Source organism: Anomaloglossus baeobatrachus, chromosome 2, assembly GCF_048569485.1.
Source record: "Anomaloglossus baeobatrachus isolate aAnoBae1 chromosome 2, aAnoBae1.hap1, whole genome shotgun sequence".
In the NCBI taxonomy this organism is placed as follows: domain Eukaryota; kingdom Metazoa; phylum Chordata; class Amphibia; order Anura; family Aromobatidae; genus Anomaloglossus; species Anomaloglossus baeobatrachus.
The window spans coordinates 769552383-769571532 of record NC_134354.1 but is presented as its reverse complement, the minus strand read 5'-3'; the positions used below and the strand labels follow the sequence as shown (position 1 = coordinate 769571532).

The following is a 19150-nucleotide window of genomic DNA, read 5'->3' as shown; positions in this document are numbered from 1 at the left end:
AATCCATACACACCTCCAGAAGAGAGGCAAAGACCCATCCTCACTTCCTGTAGAGAGACAAAGATCCATACACACCTCCAGAAGAGAGGCAAAGACCCATCCTCACTTCCTGAGAGAGACAAAGATCCATACACACCTCCAGAAGAGAGACAAAGATCCATACACACCTCCAGAAGAGAGGCAAAGACCCATCCTCACTTCCTGTAGAGAGACAAAGATTCATACACACCTCCAGAAGAGAGGCAAAGACCCATCCTCACTTCCTGCAGAGACAAAGACCCATCCTCACTTTCTGTAGAGAGACAAAGACCCATCCTCACTTCCTGTAGAGAAACAAAGACCCATCCTCACTTCCTGTAGAGAGACAAAGACCCATCCTCACTTCCTGTAGAGAGACACAGACCCATCCTCACTTCCTGTAGAGAGACAAAGACCCATCCTCACTTCCTGTAGAGAGACAAAGATCCATACACACCTCCAGAAGAGAGACAAAGGCCCATCCTCACTTCCTGTAGAGAAACAAAGACTCATCCTCACTTCCTGTAGAGAGACAAAGACCCATCCTCACTTCCTGTAGAGAGACAAAGATCCATACACAACTCCAGAAGAGAGACAAAGACCCATCCTCACTTCCTGTAGAGAGACAAAGACCCATCATCACTTCCTGTAGAGAGACAAAGATCCATACACAACTCCAGAAGAGAGACAAAGACCCATCCTCACTTCCTGTAGAAAGACAAAGACCCGCCCTTACTTCCTGTACAGAGACAAAGACCCGCCCTTACTTCCTGTACAGAGACAAAGACCCGCTCTTATTTCCTGTACAGAGACAAAGACCCGCTCTTACTTCCTGTAGAGAGACAAAGACCCGCTCTTACTTCCTGTAGAGAGACAAAGACCCGCTCTTACTTCCTGTAGAGAGACAAAGACCCGCTCTTACTTCCTGTAGAGAGACAAAGACCCGCTCTTACTTCCTGTAGAGAGACAAAGACCCGTTCTTACTTCCTGTAGAGACAAAGACCCGCTCTTACTTCCTGTACAGAGACAAAGACCCGCTCTTACTTCCTGTAGAGACAAAGACCCGCTCTTACTTCCTGTACAGAGACAAAGACCCGTTCTTACTTCCTGTAGAGACAAAGACCCGCTCTTACTTCCTGTACAGAGACAAAGACCCGCTCTTACTTCCTGTAGAGAGACAAAGACTTGCCCCTTTCCTTGTAGAGACAAAAGACCCATCGTCACTTCCTGTAGAGTGACAAAGTTCTGCCCCCACTCCTTTAGCGATAAGACCTATCTCAACTTCTTTTAGAATTACAAAGGCCCACCTTTACTTCTAGTTTTCCGCATTGGTGTCTTTGCTGCTAGAGATAGAATTATGCTTAAAAGAAAGATAGATATATCGAAATGAGAAAGATAAAGAGATGGATAGATAGATATAAATAGATAGAGGGATAGACAGAGGGATAGATAGATATAAATAGATAGATAGATAGATATAAATAGATAGAGGGATAGATAGATAGATAGATAGATAGATAGATAGATAGAGGGATAGATAGATACAGGGATAGATAGATAGATAGATAGATAGATAGATAGATAGAGGGATAGATAGATAGAGGGATAGATAGATAGATAGATAGATAGAGGGATAGATAGAGGGATAGATAGATATAAATAGATAGATATAAATAGAGGGATAGATAGATGGATATAGATAGATAGATGGATATAAATAGATAGATAGATGGATATAAATAGATAGAGGGTGTAACGTTGCGCCCTGCAACGTGGGGGTTCCACTCGCTTGCAGCGGTGTGAGGGAGCTTCAGCAACACACGTACACAGTCTCTTCATAGAAATTCCGGCAGTTTATTTAAAACCACTCAGCATAAACTGCCCTCAAACATAAATAATAAGTCCATAATGGAAGTTTTAGCAACTTCCCCACTCTCTTGCTCCTGCCAGCGTACAGCTCTAGCCAAGGTTCCTCCAGCACCCAGGGCCCTCTGCAGACCCGTCTGTCTCTCCTCCTGGAGAGATTCGGCCCTACAGCCCTGGCTTGGCTGCACTCACCTCAGACTCAATATCAGAGCCTTGTGTTCAGCCTCCACACAGGCTGATACACCCAGAGCTCCCGGCTCTGCTCTCACTTGTTTCCAGTACACACACACTGGACATCTGGAGCTAGTCTCTATCTCCTATCACCTCTCTATCACCTCTAGACTAGACACACTCCACCTAGGTTCAGAGACAGGATTGCTTTAACCCCTGGAGCCACACCCACAGGTGGTAAGGAGTGTGTAATCAGCATCACACACCCTTCCATGGCTCTGCATGTAATGCAATCCTGTGGAACCACAGGTCCCAGCCAACTTCACATTGCAGAGCACCCATGCTTCTGCAAAACATACCGGCCCTTTGTAATACAGCCGGTTGATACGTCACAAGGGATAGATAGATAGATAGATAGAGGGATAGATAGATAGATAGATAGATAGATAGAGGGATAGATAGATAGATAGATAAATAGATAGAGGGATAGATAGATAGATAGATAGATAGATAGAGGGATAGATAGATAGATAGAGATAGAGGGATAGATAGATATAAATAGATAGAGGGATAGATAGATAGAGGGATAGATAGAGGGATAGAGGGATAGATAGATAGAAATAGATAGAGGGATAGATAGATAGAGGGATAGATAGAGGGATAGATAGATAGATATAAATAGATAGAGGGATAGATAGGTAGAGGGATAGATAGATAGATAGATAGAGGGATAGATAGAGGGATAGATAGATAGATAGATAGATAGATAGATAGAGGGATAGATATAGAGATAGATAGATAGATAGATCGATAGAGGGATAGATAGATAGAGGGATAGATAGAGGGATAGATAGATAGATGGATGGATGGATGAATGGATAGATGGATGGATAGATAGAGGGATAGATAGATAGAGGGATAGATAGATAGATAGAGGGATGGATAGATAGATAGATAGATAGATAGAGGGATAGATGGATGGATGGATGAATAGATAGATAGATAGAGGGATGGATAGATAGATAGATAGATAGAGGGATAGATAGAGGGATAGATAGATGGATGGATGGATGGATGGATAGATAGATAGATAGATAGAGGGATAGATAGAGGGATAGATAGAGGGATGGATAGATAGACTATGATTAAATAAATAGACATATATAAAGATGTGATAATTTGAGAGAAAGCTATAGATATGAGACAGAATGAACAGACACATGAGAGAGATGATAAATAGATCGATAGTTGTTATTCAGGACATTTAGTGGTTTTCTATCTATTTTTTGCTTAATATTTCCGGTTTGGATAGATTTTGCAGTTTGTGTTGTGCTCCCATTAATGATTTCCCCGGCGGCGGTTACAGACATTAGCGGACAGCGCTGCCACCGAAGCAAATCTCATTGACCTTTAATTGCTTTACAAGCCTGAAGACTCGCGCCCGCACGTCCCGTTCATGTTATCCGAGATGTTTCTTTTCTCTCCGGTTTTTGTCGGGTTGTTATTATCATAATTGAGCAATTAGTTATTTTGCCGCTATCTTCTGTGGGTACAACATCAACAGCACACCAGCCTATGCCTCTCTCTGCCATATTAACGTCTTAGTGACCACAGATTTTGGTCCTAAATGACCAGACTTTGTTTTACTGCTGTTTGTTTGTTTGTTTGTTTATATGAAATATAGATCTTATGTAACCTCTCAGTGAACAGTTATTTTGAGCCTTGAAGGCAATGTCTTTTGTTTTGTCTTGATTTTTTTTGTTCTTGTTTTATTTCTTTATGAGACGAAGAGTTCGTTTTTTCGGTATCCATTGACTTACAAATGCCACGATCATAATTACAGTACAGACCAAAAGTTTGGACACACTTCCTCATTCAAAGTTTTTTTTATTTTCATGAAAAATGTAGCTTCATATTGAAGGCAGCAAAACTATGAATTACCACATGTGGAATGAAATACTTCACAAAAAAATGTGAAGCAATTGAAAATATGTCTTCTATTCTAGGTTCTTCAGAGTAGCCACCTTTTGCTTTGATTACTGCTTTGCACACTCTTGGCGTTCTCTTGATGAGCTTCAAGAGGTAGTCACCGGAAATGGTCTTCCAACAGTCTTGAAGGAGTTCCCAGAGATGCTTAGCACTTGTTGGCCCTTTTGCCTTCACTCTGCGGTCCAGCTCACCCCAAACCATCTCGATTGGGTTCAGGTCTGGTGACTGTGGAGGCCAGGTCATCTGGCGTAGCACCCCATCACTCTCCTTCTTAGTCAAATAGCCCTTACACAGCCTGGAGGTGTGTTTGGGGTCATTGTCCTGTTGAAAGAAAAATGATGGACCAACTAAACGCAAACCGGATGGAATAGCACGCCGCTGCAAGATGCTGTGGTAGCCATGCTGGTTCTGTATGCCTTCAATTTTTGAATAAATCCCCAACAGTGTCACCAGCAAAGCACCCCCACACCATCACACCTCCTCCTCCATGCTTCACGGTGGGAACCAGCCATGTAGAGTCCATCCGTTCACCTTTTCTACAAAGACACGGTGGTTGGATCCAAAGATCTCAAATTTGGACTCATCAGACCAAAGCACAGATTTCCACTGGTCTAATGTCCATTCCTTGTGTTCTTTAGCTCAAACAAGTCTCTTCTGCTTGTTGCCTGTCCTTAGCAGTGGTTTCCTAGCAGCTATTTTACCATGAAGGCCTGCTGCACAAAGTCTCCACTTAACAGTTCTTCTAGAGATGAGAAGGTGTGTCCAAACATTTGGTCTGTACTGTATGTGTATTTTAAGCTTTTGTTAAGATTTTTTTAACAATGTTTTAATACATTTTTTAAAATCCCACAAGGGGACGTGATGATACGTTTGTGCTCCAGTGTATTATGGCGGTACTATTCCAGCTCCACTACGTTGCAGTGAATGATTCTGCATTGCAATACCCCCAACCACCTGTGGACAGGAGTGGCGCTGTTTTTAGAAATCAACAATCATTTTTGCTAATCTTTCACAACCCTTTTAAGGTACGCCTTTTCTAACATAATTTTTGGATTCTATCACAGGGTTGAAAGGAAAGAGAGGGCGAGATTGAAAACTGTAAAGTTTAACGCAAAGCCCGGAGTGATCGATGCCAAAGGGGTAAGTTGTGTTTCAAGACATTGAAAACTGTGATTTTTACAGATCTGTGTAAATTTAGAGACTTTTGGGTTTCTTAATTTTTTTTATTTATTTTTTTTTAACTGGAGAAAAAAAAACAATTGCAAAACAAAAAATAAAATTTATGACAAAATGGAAGTAAAAAATTTAAAATTAAATAAAAAATGTATATTAAGTTATACTTATTAAAAAAATAAAATATAGTAACAGAAAAGATCAAAATTTAAAGTAAAAAATATATTTACGTGTTATAATAATGATATAAATAAAATTGAATTAATTAGATTAGATGTATTATAATGACAGTGTATAATTATAAAAAGAAATATAAATATAAAATAATAATGATATCAATAAAATTAAAATCATTAGATTATATATTTTATGCTATATATTTTATATAAAATATAATGTATATATAATATTTATATTATAATATATATACATTATTTATATTTTACATTATATATTTTATATACATTATTCAGTATATTATAATATATATATATATATATATATATATGTTACATATATAGTATATAAAACATATATGAAGTATATATTATAATATATAATGTATATATAATATATAAAATATATAATGTAAATATAATATATATACTGTACATTATATATATATATATATATTCTATATTTTAAATATTATATATATATTATATATTCTAATATATACATCATATATGTTGTATATACTATATATATTTTATATATATATATATATAGTATATAAAACATATATGATGTATATATTCTAATGTGTATATATAAAATATATATATAACGTACAGTATATATGATATATACATTATATATATAGTTTGTATACATTATATATTATAATATATTATATATATAATATATCATAATATATAAAATATATATACTATATAAAATATATATATATATATATATATATATATATATATATAATGTATAAAAAAATAAGTAAAATAAAAATCACCTACAAATGATATAATAATCATATAAATACAATAAAAATAGTTAAAATCTATGTTAGACAAGATGTATTATGGAAATATAGTATGATTTATAATAATAAGATACATTTATAAATCTAAATATATGAAAGTAAAAAAATACAAATAATATAATCATATACATAAGACACAAATTAAAAACTTGATGTTAAATTGTATTTCTAAATGACATTTATTATTAAGAATATTCTCTAGTCTATTATTAATAGGATAACATTATAAATAAAGGAAATAATCAGTTGTGTAAATAATAAATTATTCCTTGTATTATACAGAAATGTAAAATCATTTATTTTTTTTATAAATTGCACCACATTTTAGAGATGGGGGAGTTAGGTCCTGATTTGCAGTTTTCTGATATAATGGCGAGTGATCTCATTTTCTGTATATTCGGTGCTCCAGTCAGCGGTAATCACATCTCCGCTCTTATTATTGCATTTGCCTACTTAGGCTTTTTTTTTTAATAAATTGCCACTGACTAATGGCTTCCAGATCACAGCTGAAACAGTCTAATCCTGTGATTGTCGTGACGGACTTTGTTCCTGGTCTTTTCATAATGGACAAAAATTGGCAAAATCAAGATGCGTAAAAGAGAAGATAGAGTATAAGTAATAGAAGGAGACAAATAGCGGAGGCACAAAATAATCATATCGGCCAAAAACTTTCTGTGTTTCTTGGTGGATCCCTTTAATAACCATAATTGATCCCATAAAGTTGGCCAAAAACACCCAAATTAGCTCTCATCCAAAAAGCCAGATGTGAATGGGGGGCACTGATTCTGGCAATCGATGGTGGGCCCAATGGTTGGACTCACATCTCCAGATGACCGGACCCATGGAACTTCGGGTTAGGCGGGTGCAGCCGGACTTTAGATAAAGTTTGTTTCTGGACCCGGACTTGACCTGACCCCAAGGGAAGTCACTGATTGGGCAGTTTGGGTCTCCGCCCACAAACAACCGACCATAAACAAAGCATGAGAATAATGGACTCACATCTCCAGATGACCGGACCCATGGAACTTCGGGTTAGGCGGGTGCAGCCGGACTTTAGATAAAGTTTGTTTCTGGACCCGGACTTGACCTGACCCCAAGGGAAGTCACTGATTGGGCAGGCACATAAAACCAGCCATAAACAGAGTACTTCTGGGGAAGGGAGGGTGGATTTTTTTGGACACACTACTTCAGAAAACGTTCTCCCTCCCACCCCCCCATCCATGTGAGCCATAGAGAGACTGAAAGTCCCTCGCACTGTGCCAAGCACGCGGATGCCCGATCGAGTGGTTAGCATACATAAAGCACCCGAACTCGAAGACTGATTTATTTTTTTGTAACCCCTTCACGACCTTTGACTGATCTTTCCGTTATGGAGTGTGTGCCGTTAAGCCCCGCCACCTGCCGCGTGCAGGATGCGGTGATCGGTGCACATATCAGTTGTTTTCAACAGCTGACATGTATGCCTGCATGTTACGAGTGGAATCGCATTCCACCTGTAACATTAAGCCCTTACATCTCGTTGCCAAAGTTTGGCAGCGAGATGTATATACGCGCGGTCACGATTTTTACTTACCGCCACCCCCACCGGAAGTGACTTTCGGTGGTTGCCATGGTAGCACAGGGTTATGTGATGACGCCTGCAGCTATGACGAGTCACTTCCATCTTCACTCGGCCTGGAGCCGAATAAATCAGGAAGTGACCGTATCTGCTGTTTACAGCTGTATAGCTGTGATCAGCAGATAGTGCAGAGCGATCGGATTGCTGATCGCTATAGCCCCCTAGAGGGACTAGTAAAATTAAAAAAACAAAAGTTTTAAAAAATAAAAAAAACAAAAAAAACCTAAAAGTTCAAATCACCCCCTTTCACCCCATTGAAAATTAAAGGGTTAAAAAAAATAAATATACACATATTTGGTATCGCCGCGTTCAGAAATTCCCGATCTATCAAAATATAAAATCAATTAATCTGATTGGTAAACGGCGTAGTGGCAAAAAAATTCCAAACTCCAAAATTACATTTTTTGGTCGCCGCAAGTTTTGCGCAAAATGCAATAACAGGCGATCAAAACGTAGCATCTGCGCAAAAATTGTACCATTAGAAACGTCTGCTCGAGACACAAAAAATAAGCCATCACTAAGCCATAGATCCCAAAAAATAAGAACACTACGGGTTTTGGAAAATGGCGCAAAACGTACGCCACTTTTATTGGACAAGCTTGTGATTTTTTTTTTAACCCCTTAGATACAAGTAAACCTATACATGTTTGGTGTCTACAAACTCGCACCGATCTCAGGCATCACATGCACATATCAGTTTTACCATATAGTGAACACGGTGAATAAAACATCCCACAAACTATTGTGCCATCACACTTTTTTGCAGTTTTTTCACACTTGGAATTTTTTTGATGTTTTCCAGTACACTATATGGTAAAACTGATGCTTTCCTTTAAAAGTACAACTTGTCCCGCAAAAAACAAGCTCTCATATGGCAAGATTGACGGAAAAATAAAAACGTTGCGGCTCTCGGAAGAAGGGGAGCAAAAAACAAAAACGCAAAAACGGAAAGTGCCCGGGGGCTGAAGGGGTTAAAAAACTCCCATGTTCGGTATGAACCCCAAACTTTATAGTCCTCTCTAGTGATGGTTTACCTTTATCGGAAATGGCCCTTTAGTTTTTTATTTTTTACAAAAGTTTAAAATAGGCAATACATTTCGTTCAACTTCACAATTGTGTCCCACTTGTTGTTGCTTCTTCACCATAAAATTAAAAAAATTTTTATCTTTATGTTTGAAGCCTGAAATATGGGAAAAGGTTGAAAAATTCAAGGGGCCGAATACTTTTGCAAGGCAGTGTAAATTGCTAAACTTTCGGAATAAGCCCATTCATTTATGTTATGGGTGGGAAGGGGTTAAATAACTTTTTCTTAAAAGCGTACTTGTAATTTATCACAGTGATAAAAAAATAATAAATAGATTTTGTGCTTGAAGATTTTTTTTTTTATTTTATTTGTTTATTTTTTTTTAATTTTCAAAAGTTATAAGCGAACGCTGCAGAAATTTTTCATGTACAAAGATCCTTATAATTAGCAAAATCTCAGAACGAAAAACTGCTGGAGCTGCCGATTCACTTGGCGAACAAGAGTTATTTTTGTACTTAAGGTGCAATGTAGATTTTTAGTTTTAAAGAGACAAAAAAGAAGTAAAAAATACACAAATACAATAAAAACCGAAATGATCGAGATGGAGCATAATATTTATTAGTAAGTGGCACAACTCTCACTAGAACATCAATGTAGCAACTCTGGGAAATGGTTTTGCCCTTTCTGCTGTTGTCAGACCCCAAAAAAAAAAAAAATAGCAACAAAAAGAGGAATAAATATCCTCCAAAAATTAAGCATTACTTACAGCAAATATGGGCAGCAGTTGTACATCGCCCAGGCCAAAAACTAGTACTCTAGCAGGATACAGCTAAACCCCCACTAAGTGGAGGCATCACAGGTGCAGGAGGAGCAAATCACACACACACCTCCAAAAATAGAGGGGGCGATTGCTGTATGATAAAACTGCACACTGATGGCTTGCTTAGAGCGCTGTTCACACATGCAGATGCACAGTCACAAGCCCGCAGCCTACTTAAGGTGACGCCCACACTATTAGATCAGGCGGGCTGCCAAGTTGTACCCCACCGGTGCACCATACAGCGACAGGAACTCTTAAATGCAAGGCCTAACAGAAAGGGGCCTGGCTGCATCCTGTACAAAAAAATATGAGGTTTTAGTTGGTATTATGGCCAGAATACGGAAGCCTACAACCCTTGTTACAGGACCTACAAGCATGAGGTTCCCGTGATGATGGTTGTGTGACGCCCTTATCACCCTAATCTTAAATATGTGTTCACCTGGGGTGAACACATATTTAATAAGGAGCCGAGAACGATCCGAATGAGCCGGCTCTTTTTGGTGAGCGGAGCCATGGGAACCAGATCACCAAAAAGAGCCCGACTGCCTATCACTAACTAGTGCAGTGAAGCAGCTGCACCTCCCCCCCAGTGTAACAAAAGGAGCAGGAGGGGAGGAGTTGAGTCAGTCGGTGGAAGGAGGGAGAGGAGTGCAGACAGGGGTTGTAGCCCCTGTGCTGCAGGGAAAGTGAAACCAAGAGAAAGCAGAAGTCTTGGAGCTGAAGTGGAGAGTACGCTCAGGGGAACCCTTAGTGGACCGGGGCAGGGTAGTGGCCCGCCGGTACTGTGCACGGGACCCCGGACTTGTACAGAGAAACGACTTCCCCCGTCCAAAACAGAGAAGGTGGCTCTTAGCTGGAGTGCAGGAGAGAGAGAGAGCCCTGCTTCTTGTACCGGGTGTGGGATCCGAACACCCCCGTACCAAAGGCCTACAGACACCGGCAATTTCTGGTTAAGTACTGGACTCTGTGTTTCCTGACCCTACACGTGAAAGCAGCCTCATGCAACACCAGGACAACCAAACTGTGAGTTTCCTGCTCCCTGCAATCCCTGCCACCACCACAACTCCCACTGGGCCCCGGGGCATCCATCCCTACCCACGGAGGGTTAATAACATCCAGCTGCCAGCCCAACACCCCCGGGAGTCCCCTCAACGGCAGCGGTGGTACCCCATTTACCACATACCGTGGGTGGCGTCACGTACAAACTTTCCAAAATCCCATACACCATAACCCCCTTTTCAATTGAAGTGACCGCGAGACCCCCGGGTCCGGAGATCCTCGAGCCACCCACAGAAGGTCCGGATCTGAGCAGCGTCGGCTGCTGAGAGCGGGGTGGTACAGTTGCAATCTTCTGTGTTCTGGCCATAATACCAACTAAAACCTCATATTTTTGTACAGGATACAGCCAGGCCCCTTTCTGTTGGGCCTTGCATATTAGAGTTCCTGTCCCTGTATGGTGCACAGATGGAGTACGGCTTGGCAGCCTGCCTGATCTAATAGTATGGGCGTCACCTAATAGGCTGCGGGCTTGTGACTGTGCATCTGCATGTGTGAACAGCGCTCTATGCAAGCCACTAGTGTGCAGTTTTATCATCCAGCAATCGCACCATCCATGTTTTGGAAGTGTGTGTGTGATTTGCTCCTCCTGCACCTGTGATGCCTCCACTAGTGGGGGTTTAGCTGCATTCTGCTAGTGTACTAGTTTTTGTCCTCGGTGATGTACAACTGCTGCCCTTATTTGCTGTAAGTAATGTTGTCAGACCCCAATCAACTTTTTACAAGCCACTTAGTTGGCCATTAACTGTAATCCAGACTGATATGTCAACAGTGTTTTAAGTCATATAACCCCTTTAATTTTTATTTCCTGACTACTAGAAAACCCCTTTAAGCAAACATGGCCTCCTCTTCATTGAAATAGGCAATTCGTGATTAGAGTTAGGCGAACCAACAGATGTTTGGTGGGTCTGGCTGGAGAAGAAAGGCCAGTTCAGGACCAGACGAACCTGAACTTGAGCCCGGACCCTGAATCCCATAGACATTTGTAGAAAGCCGAATTTGTGTGCTGTAAAAGGTGTTAGTAAGGGCTCGGGGGCTGCAAAAGGAAGCAAAATGGGGATTAAAGCAGGAAAATTAAACTTACGGAGTCTCCGCAAGGCTGTCACACAGCTTCCGAGTCCCCTCATTACATGTCATCCATATTCACTGTTTCCCCCCATCAACCCTCCGTGACAGCATCTGTGATTGGTTGCAGTCAGACTGCCGACATGCCGGCACATGTGATTGGTTGCCCTCATACTTGTTGTCTTGGTCCCTTAAGTGGATTGTAAACATAAATAAATAATTGGAAAAAATGGTATAGGGTTCCCCATATTTTGATACCCAGTGGAGATAAAGCAGACAGCTGGAGGCTGCAGCCCATAACAGTGTGTGTTATCTTATCTCTTTTTTAAAATATGATGGACCCCATTCGGCTTTTTTTTTTTAAATTAGTTAAATAAATAATTATAAAAATAGCGTCCAGTTTCCCCCCAATTTTGATACCCAGCCAAGATAAAGCAGACAGCTGGGGGCTGGTATTCTCAGGCTGGGAAGGTCCATAGTTATTGGGTCCTCCTCAGCCTAAAATTAGTACCCTGCAACCGCCTCAGAATTGGTGTATGCATTAGATGTGCCAATCCTGGCGCTTTACCCAGCTCTTCCCGATTACCCTGGTGAAGTGGCAATTGGGATAATATAAGGGGTTAATTGACAGCTGTGATTTGTCAGAAAATCACAGCTGTCATCAAGCCCGAGGTTAGTAATAGGGAGGGGTCTAAGAGACCCCATATTACTAATTACTAATTAAGTAAAAATGAATAAGCACAAAACACAGAAAAAACCTTTTCCTAAAAAAAAAATCCCACACCCATTTCTCCAACATATTAACCCCCAAAACATCCCTGTAGGTCAGACGTAATCCTCAGACATGATGTCCCATGACAATCCCGACCGTCCCATGAGTTAACCTGATGTCACAGCTGACAGTTCCCATGGTAACTGTGACCTCATGTGAACTGAATGAACTTGGTGAACTCACCTGAGGTGAACTCAATAAACTCAATGCCGGATTGCCGGCTTAGACTATGTCTTTACATTCAGTATGTGGGTGCAGAAATTCTGCATCTCCTGGCAGAAAAATGCACCAAAAAATGTGGGAACCACCAGCTGTGACCGCAGGTGAACTAACTAATGTCATTGCTTTCATAGCTGCAGCTCCGTCTGTCTGTCTCTGACATCGCAGTGATCGGTCGCGTTTTCTTTTGTGACTACACACTGTGGCCTCAGGATCTAGCAGAGCCAGGATCGTCATGAGATGTCATGTCTGTCGATTACGTTGGACCTGCAGGGGTGGATGGAGGATTAAGAAATTGTAGAAAGGAGGTGTTTTTTTAAAAAAATTAATAAATAAAATACAGGATTTTTCTCTCTGTTTTGTGTTTTTTCTTTTTACTTACGCGATTAGTAATGGGGGGTCATAGACCCCTCCACATTACTATACTCGGGTTTGATGACTCGGTAAGTGTAGCTGTCCTACTTTAATTCCCATTTTTTTTACTTTTTATTTTATTTTTTTTTATCCAGGTGGCCGAACTCGAACAGTAACACGGACTTCCCGGAGAAGTCCGTGTTCGGGGTCCGTGCAAGCGCACTAGGTGTCCGGTACAGACCCCAAACTTTACAGTTCGGGTTCACCGATCACTATTCATGATTCCTAGTTTCCCCCCTCTTAGTCCCACATCTATCATTTATTTCATACTTTGCGGATGCACCAATATGACGCCCGATAATGTTTCAGCTGCCGTAGATTCGTCCTAGATGGATGTAAATGAGATTTTGTACAAATTGAATAAAGTTTATTATAATGAATTCACAAAAGAGAAGATCGTTATATTTCATCTTATAATTATGTAATTACACAAATGAGCTTCAAAGGCAATAGCTGCCGCGTAACGCACAAGATGATCATTAGACGCTGCATGTAGAGAATACAGATCTGTGTCATCATTTCTGATCAAATCCTCCTTTCTCTTAATCATGGCCTCCTTTTTGCTCTTGGCCTGAAAGCCCATGAGGCGGATGACTCCCACACAGTGGACTAAATAAAGTCCCATGGGCCTGGTGCAAGATTTGTATCTTGCCCCCCCCATTCACACCCTACATGTTGGTTAGATGTGTTGGCCCTTGTAGAGTTATAAATCCCATAGACATGTGTTGTACCCCCGCCCATTATGTAGTATAGCTCCCCCATCCTGAGCCCCTTCCTGGTATATATGTCTCCAGCCTGGACCCATTTTGCTTTATATGTTTTTCATCCTTTGGTCCCTTCCTTATATTATATGTTCCCCATCCTGGTATACTGTATATGTCCCCCATCCTAGTACATATGTCCCCCATCCTGGTATATATGTCCCCCATCCTAGTACATATGTCCCCCATCCTGGTATATATGTCCCCCATCCTGGTATATATGTCCCCATCCTAGTACATTTGTCCCCCATCCTAGTACATTTGTCCCCCATCCTAGTACATATGTATCCATCCTAGTACATATGTCCCCATTCTGGTATACATGTCCCCCATCCTAGTAAGTTTGTCCCCCATCCTAGTACATATGTCCCCATCAGTACATAATATATAATATAATAATATTTATTCATTTATATAGCACTATTAATTCCACAGCGCTTTACATACAATGGCAACACTGTCCCCATTGGGGCTCACAATCTAAATTACCTATCAGGATGTTTTTTGAGTGTGGGAGGAAACCGGAGTACCCGGAGGAAACCGGAGTACCCAGAGGAAACCCACGCAAACACGGGGAGAACATACAAACTCCTTGCAGATGGTGTCCTTGGTGGGATTTAAACCCAGGATCCGAGCGCTGCAAGACTGCATTGCTAACCACCGAGCCACCATGCCACCCGTTCCCCTTCCTGGTATATATGCCCCTACTGGTATATATGTCCCCGATTTTGGTATATATGTCCCCCATCCTGGTATATATGCCACTTCTGGTATATATGGTCCACATCCTGGTATATATGTCCCTGATCCTGGGCCCATTAAGGTAAAATGTCACCCATCCTGGGCCCCATGCTGGTATATATGTCCCCCATCCAGTCATGGGCATGCCAAAGTAAGCTGGTCACGATCTCTGCGACTGCAATCGTCATGCCCCTGCTCTCATGTATTTAAGGGGTTCCACGAAATGGTCTTGCAGATACTTAACTGTGTCTCTCTCTTTCTGTGCCATTCAGAGGTCAGTTTTGGAGAAGACTTTGACGGGTTGGGAGATTTTGCCAGGGTGGGAGTCTAACCATTCACATTGCTGGGTAATTATGGCCAGTATGTGGTCACCATGGGTGGGTTTATCTACCTTAGTTAGGACTACCTACTTAGGAAGAACTGTAATATCAGCCAGTTCGACAGTTGAGAATTCGCGCAAAGGTCCTTGCTTCATAATATAAGACCCAATTTTGATCTTTTGCTATGGGCCTAATCCTTACATGAGAGTCTGGTAGAGTCAACTGGTCAAGAGTCAACAAGATATCACTGCTGGAATCTTTGTCTACATCGTCATGGGACATTGAATCATCACGTTCCATAGATATCTCCGACCATCTCTAAGATCATAACAACTGTACATCGTAAAATAAATTATTTTTATTCCAAATCGTGAGACATTTTGTTAACCCAACCACGCTCTACCAGTGATCATCCCTAGGCCACCAGATTGCAGGAGCACCGCCCCAATTAAGGTTTAATTTCGTAAACAAACCTATTAAAAAAAATTAAAAACGTAAAAATAATACATAAAATATTAAAAAGATAGAAAAAATCAACTTGATTGAGAAATAAGGGGCCTAAAATGTAGTTGCAATTGTTTTTTTTTTTAAATATGACATTGTGATGCTGTATTATTATACTCATGCATAAAGAAAAAATTCTATTCTGTTCCAATAATGAGCCACTATCATTTTAAAGACTTTCTCACATGTCATAGTGATCAATTCCAGGAGCTGTGACCTCAGTGAACAGTGGGAAAAAAGAGTTTGACATTTCTGCCTCTTTAATTGCCATTTTCAGCTCCTCATGGGCGGGACAAAGTGTTATACTGGCTCCTAGACAATCTATAGCTTATAGAATGATATCCCTTAAAAAAAAAGTGGAAAAGAGACACAGTGTGTAATTTGGTTTATTGAAATAATTGGTGGGGTTCTTACCACCCGGGACCACCGCTAACTGAAACATATGACATGGTGAAAGTTTTCTGGATTATCAGTGGCCCTTTAAGTAGTAAATTATTTTGGAATTATGTTTTCTTTTATCATTGACAAAAATATTGGAAAAAAGTTGTTTTTTGGGTAGATGGTTGGTAATTGGTGTTTCTCAGGTCGGATTTTGTTTAGAAGTATCCGCTAATGGTTCTAATTATCATGGCCTGATCGCCCTCACGTGCACCCAGAAAAAAACAAGAATTTTACCAACTAGTAAAAATTTATTAAGGTATCACACCAATGGTTTAATTATATGCAGGTCTCTTATTTTATTTAATTAAATAATATTTAATTATTTAAAAAATAATCATAAAAAAATAATAATAAAATAAAAAATGGAATAAAATTAAAAATATTTAGTAATACTAATTATATACAGGTACCTTATTTTCTTTAAATAATTAATTATTTAAAAAAAATAAAATTAAACACACACGGTAAGTAAAAAAATAAAATTATATTAAAAAATATATTAATACTAATTATATACAGATCTCTTATTTCCTTTATTTAAATAATATTTAATTATTAAAAAATGGAAATACAATTTAAAAAATGGAATAAAATGAAAAATATATTAATACTAATTATATACAGGTCTCTAATTTTCTTTAAGTGATATTTAATTTAAAAAAAATAGAAATAACAGAAATAATAAAATAAAAAAATTGAATAAAATTAAAAATATATTAATACTAATTATATACAAGTCTCTTATTTTCTTTAAAGATTCAGTTATTTAAAATATATATTTTGTTTTATTCCACTTTTATATTTTTTTTTTATTTCCATTTTTTTAAATTATTAAATATTATTTAGTTAAAGAAAATAACTGGTATTTATACAGGTCTGTTATTTTCTTTAATTAAATATTTAATTAATAAAAAATATTAAAGTAATATTTATGTTTTTTATTATTGTTATTATTATTATTGTTATTAATATTTTTACATAATTAAATATTATTTTATTAAAGAAAAAAAGAGACCTGTATATAGTATTAATACAATTTTTTTTTTATTCCATTTTTTAAATTATTATTATTATTATTGTTGTTATTATTAATATTTTTTACATAATTAAATATTATTTTATTAAAGAAAAAAAAAGAGACCTGTATATAGTTTTAATACTTTTTTTATTTTATTCCATTTTTTAAATTAATATTATTATATTTCTATTTTAAATAATTAAGTATTTTTTAATTAAAGAAAATAAGATACCTGTATATAATTAGAATTAATATATATTTTTTTTATTTTATTCCATTTTTTTCTTTAATTATTATTTTTATTTCTATTTTTTTAAATAATTAAGTAATATTTAATTAATTATTTAAAAAAATAGAAATGAAAATAAGAGACCCGTATAAAATTAGTATTAATATATATTTAATCTTATTCAAGTTTTTCAGTACTAATAATATATAGATCTCTTATTTTCTTTAATTAAATAATATTTAATTATTTCAAAAAATAGAAATAAAAAAATAATAAAATAACAAAATTGAATAAAATTAAAAATGCTTTATATTTATCATTGAGATTATATATTCATGGTGACAGGTTTAATGTAATCCAATGTATGTTATAAGGTTATTTTCTTTTTACTATTATATTATATTATTTATATGATGATTTTTATGTAAACTCTCGGACATGATGACACGTTGGGTTTCCAGAACAGATAGAAGTGTTCTGCTTAGGAATTATTGATTACATTTCCCACTGTGAGAAGACATATAACCCAGTCCATCGGCCATCCATCTTCTCGTTCCATTTTCCGTTGCGTGCACGGCTATAGTCATGGCATCTCATATACTGTCTATTGCCCCATATCCGTTCTCATTCATTCTTTGTGCTCCGTGCTTTGCATCTGCATGTTTGTTTTTCTTTTTACTGTTCAAGTATTTTTTCAGGCATGACATCTTTTACGTTGCAGCTGAATCTCCATGTAGTTTAACCCCTTCACCTCTGATATTCCGAAATGATCAATTTCTAGGGTCCAAAATATTGGACATTCAAAATGGAACAATAGATCCTCCTGCAACCATTGTTGCGATGCCTTTAACGTAATCTCTTGCTCTGATGGACCTAAATGTTGCGCATTGCACAGATAAGGTATTTGTGTAATACTTCACTTCTCCTGCGGGGGAGCTGCAGGGAGACTGAGCACCTAATGGCAGGTTTATCTGATCACTGAGGTTCACAGCAATTCGGTTTATTGTCACAAGACCCTGCTAACAAATTCTCTTCAGAGGTGAATGGGTTAACCAGCCGTCATATATTTATTTATGTTTTATCTTTACATTTTTTAAGTTGTTTTTCTTTTTCTTTTCTTTTTAAAGTTCAGATATGCTTGAAATGTAAAAGTGGTACAAAACTGCAGTGACAAAGTGATCAAAGCGAAAACTCCAATGTCATCCGATTATAGGGTCCTGAGACGTAAAAAATGTGTATGTGTTAGAGAAAGATTCGAGAACACCAGAGACTGGCTATCAGTGTACACAATGTCATTTACTGCTATCCATTATTATTTTAGAACGGATTGCTTTAAAAACTAGATTAAACAGTCTAGGAAAAATGTAGACAGATATAATTGATACGATGGATGGATAGATAGAGGGATACATAGAGGGATACATAGATAGATAGATAGATAGATAGATAGATAGATAGATAGAGGGATAGATAGATAGATAGATAGATAGAGGGATACATAGACGGATACATAGAGGGATAGATAGATATATAGATAGATAGATAGAGGGATAGATAGATAGATAGATAGATAGATAGATAGATAGATAGATAGATAGATAGATAGATAGATAGAGGGATAGATAGAGGGATAGATAGAGGGATAGATAGATAGAGGGATAGATAGATAGATAGATAGATAGAGGGATAGATAGATAGATAGAGGGATAGAGGGATAGATAGAGGGATAGATAGATAGATAGATAGATAGATAGAGGGATAGATAGATAGATAGAGGGATAGAGGGATAGATGGAGGGATAGATAGATAGATAGAGGGATAGAGAGATAGAGAGATAGATAGATAGAGGGATAGATTGATAGATAGATTGATAGATAGATAGATAGATAGATAGATAGATAGATAGAGGGATAGATAGAGGGATAGAGAGATAG

General features: G+C 38.1%; 1 protein-coding gene across 10 annotated transcripts in view; it reads left to right on the top strand.

Annotated features, from left to right (window-relative positions):
• Nucleotides 1-19150, top strand: part of DLG2 (discs large MAGUK scaffold protein 2) — a 1610676-nt gene that overhangs the window by 1552707 nt on the left and 38819 nt on the right. For all 10 annotated transcript variants that reach the window (XM_075337519.1, XM_075337521.1, XM_075337520.1 and 7 more), the window contains one exon: nucleotides 5109-5184. In XM_075337519.1, the coding sequence (XP_075193634.1) occupies nucleotides 5109-5184 (76 nt within the window). The remainder of the gene's footprint in view (nucleotides 1-5108; nucleotides 5185-19150) is intronic.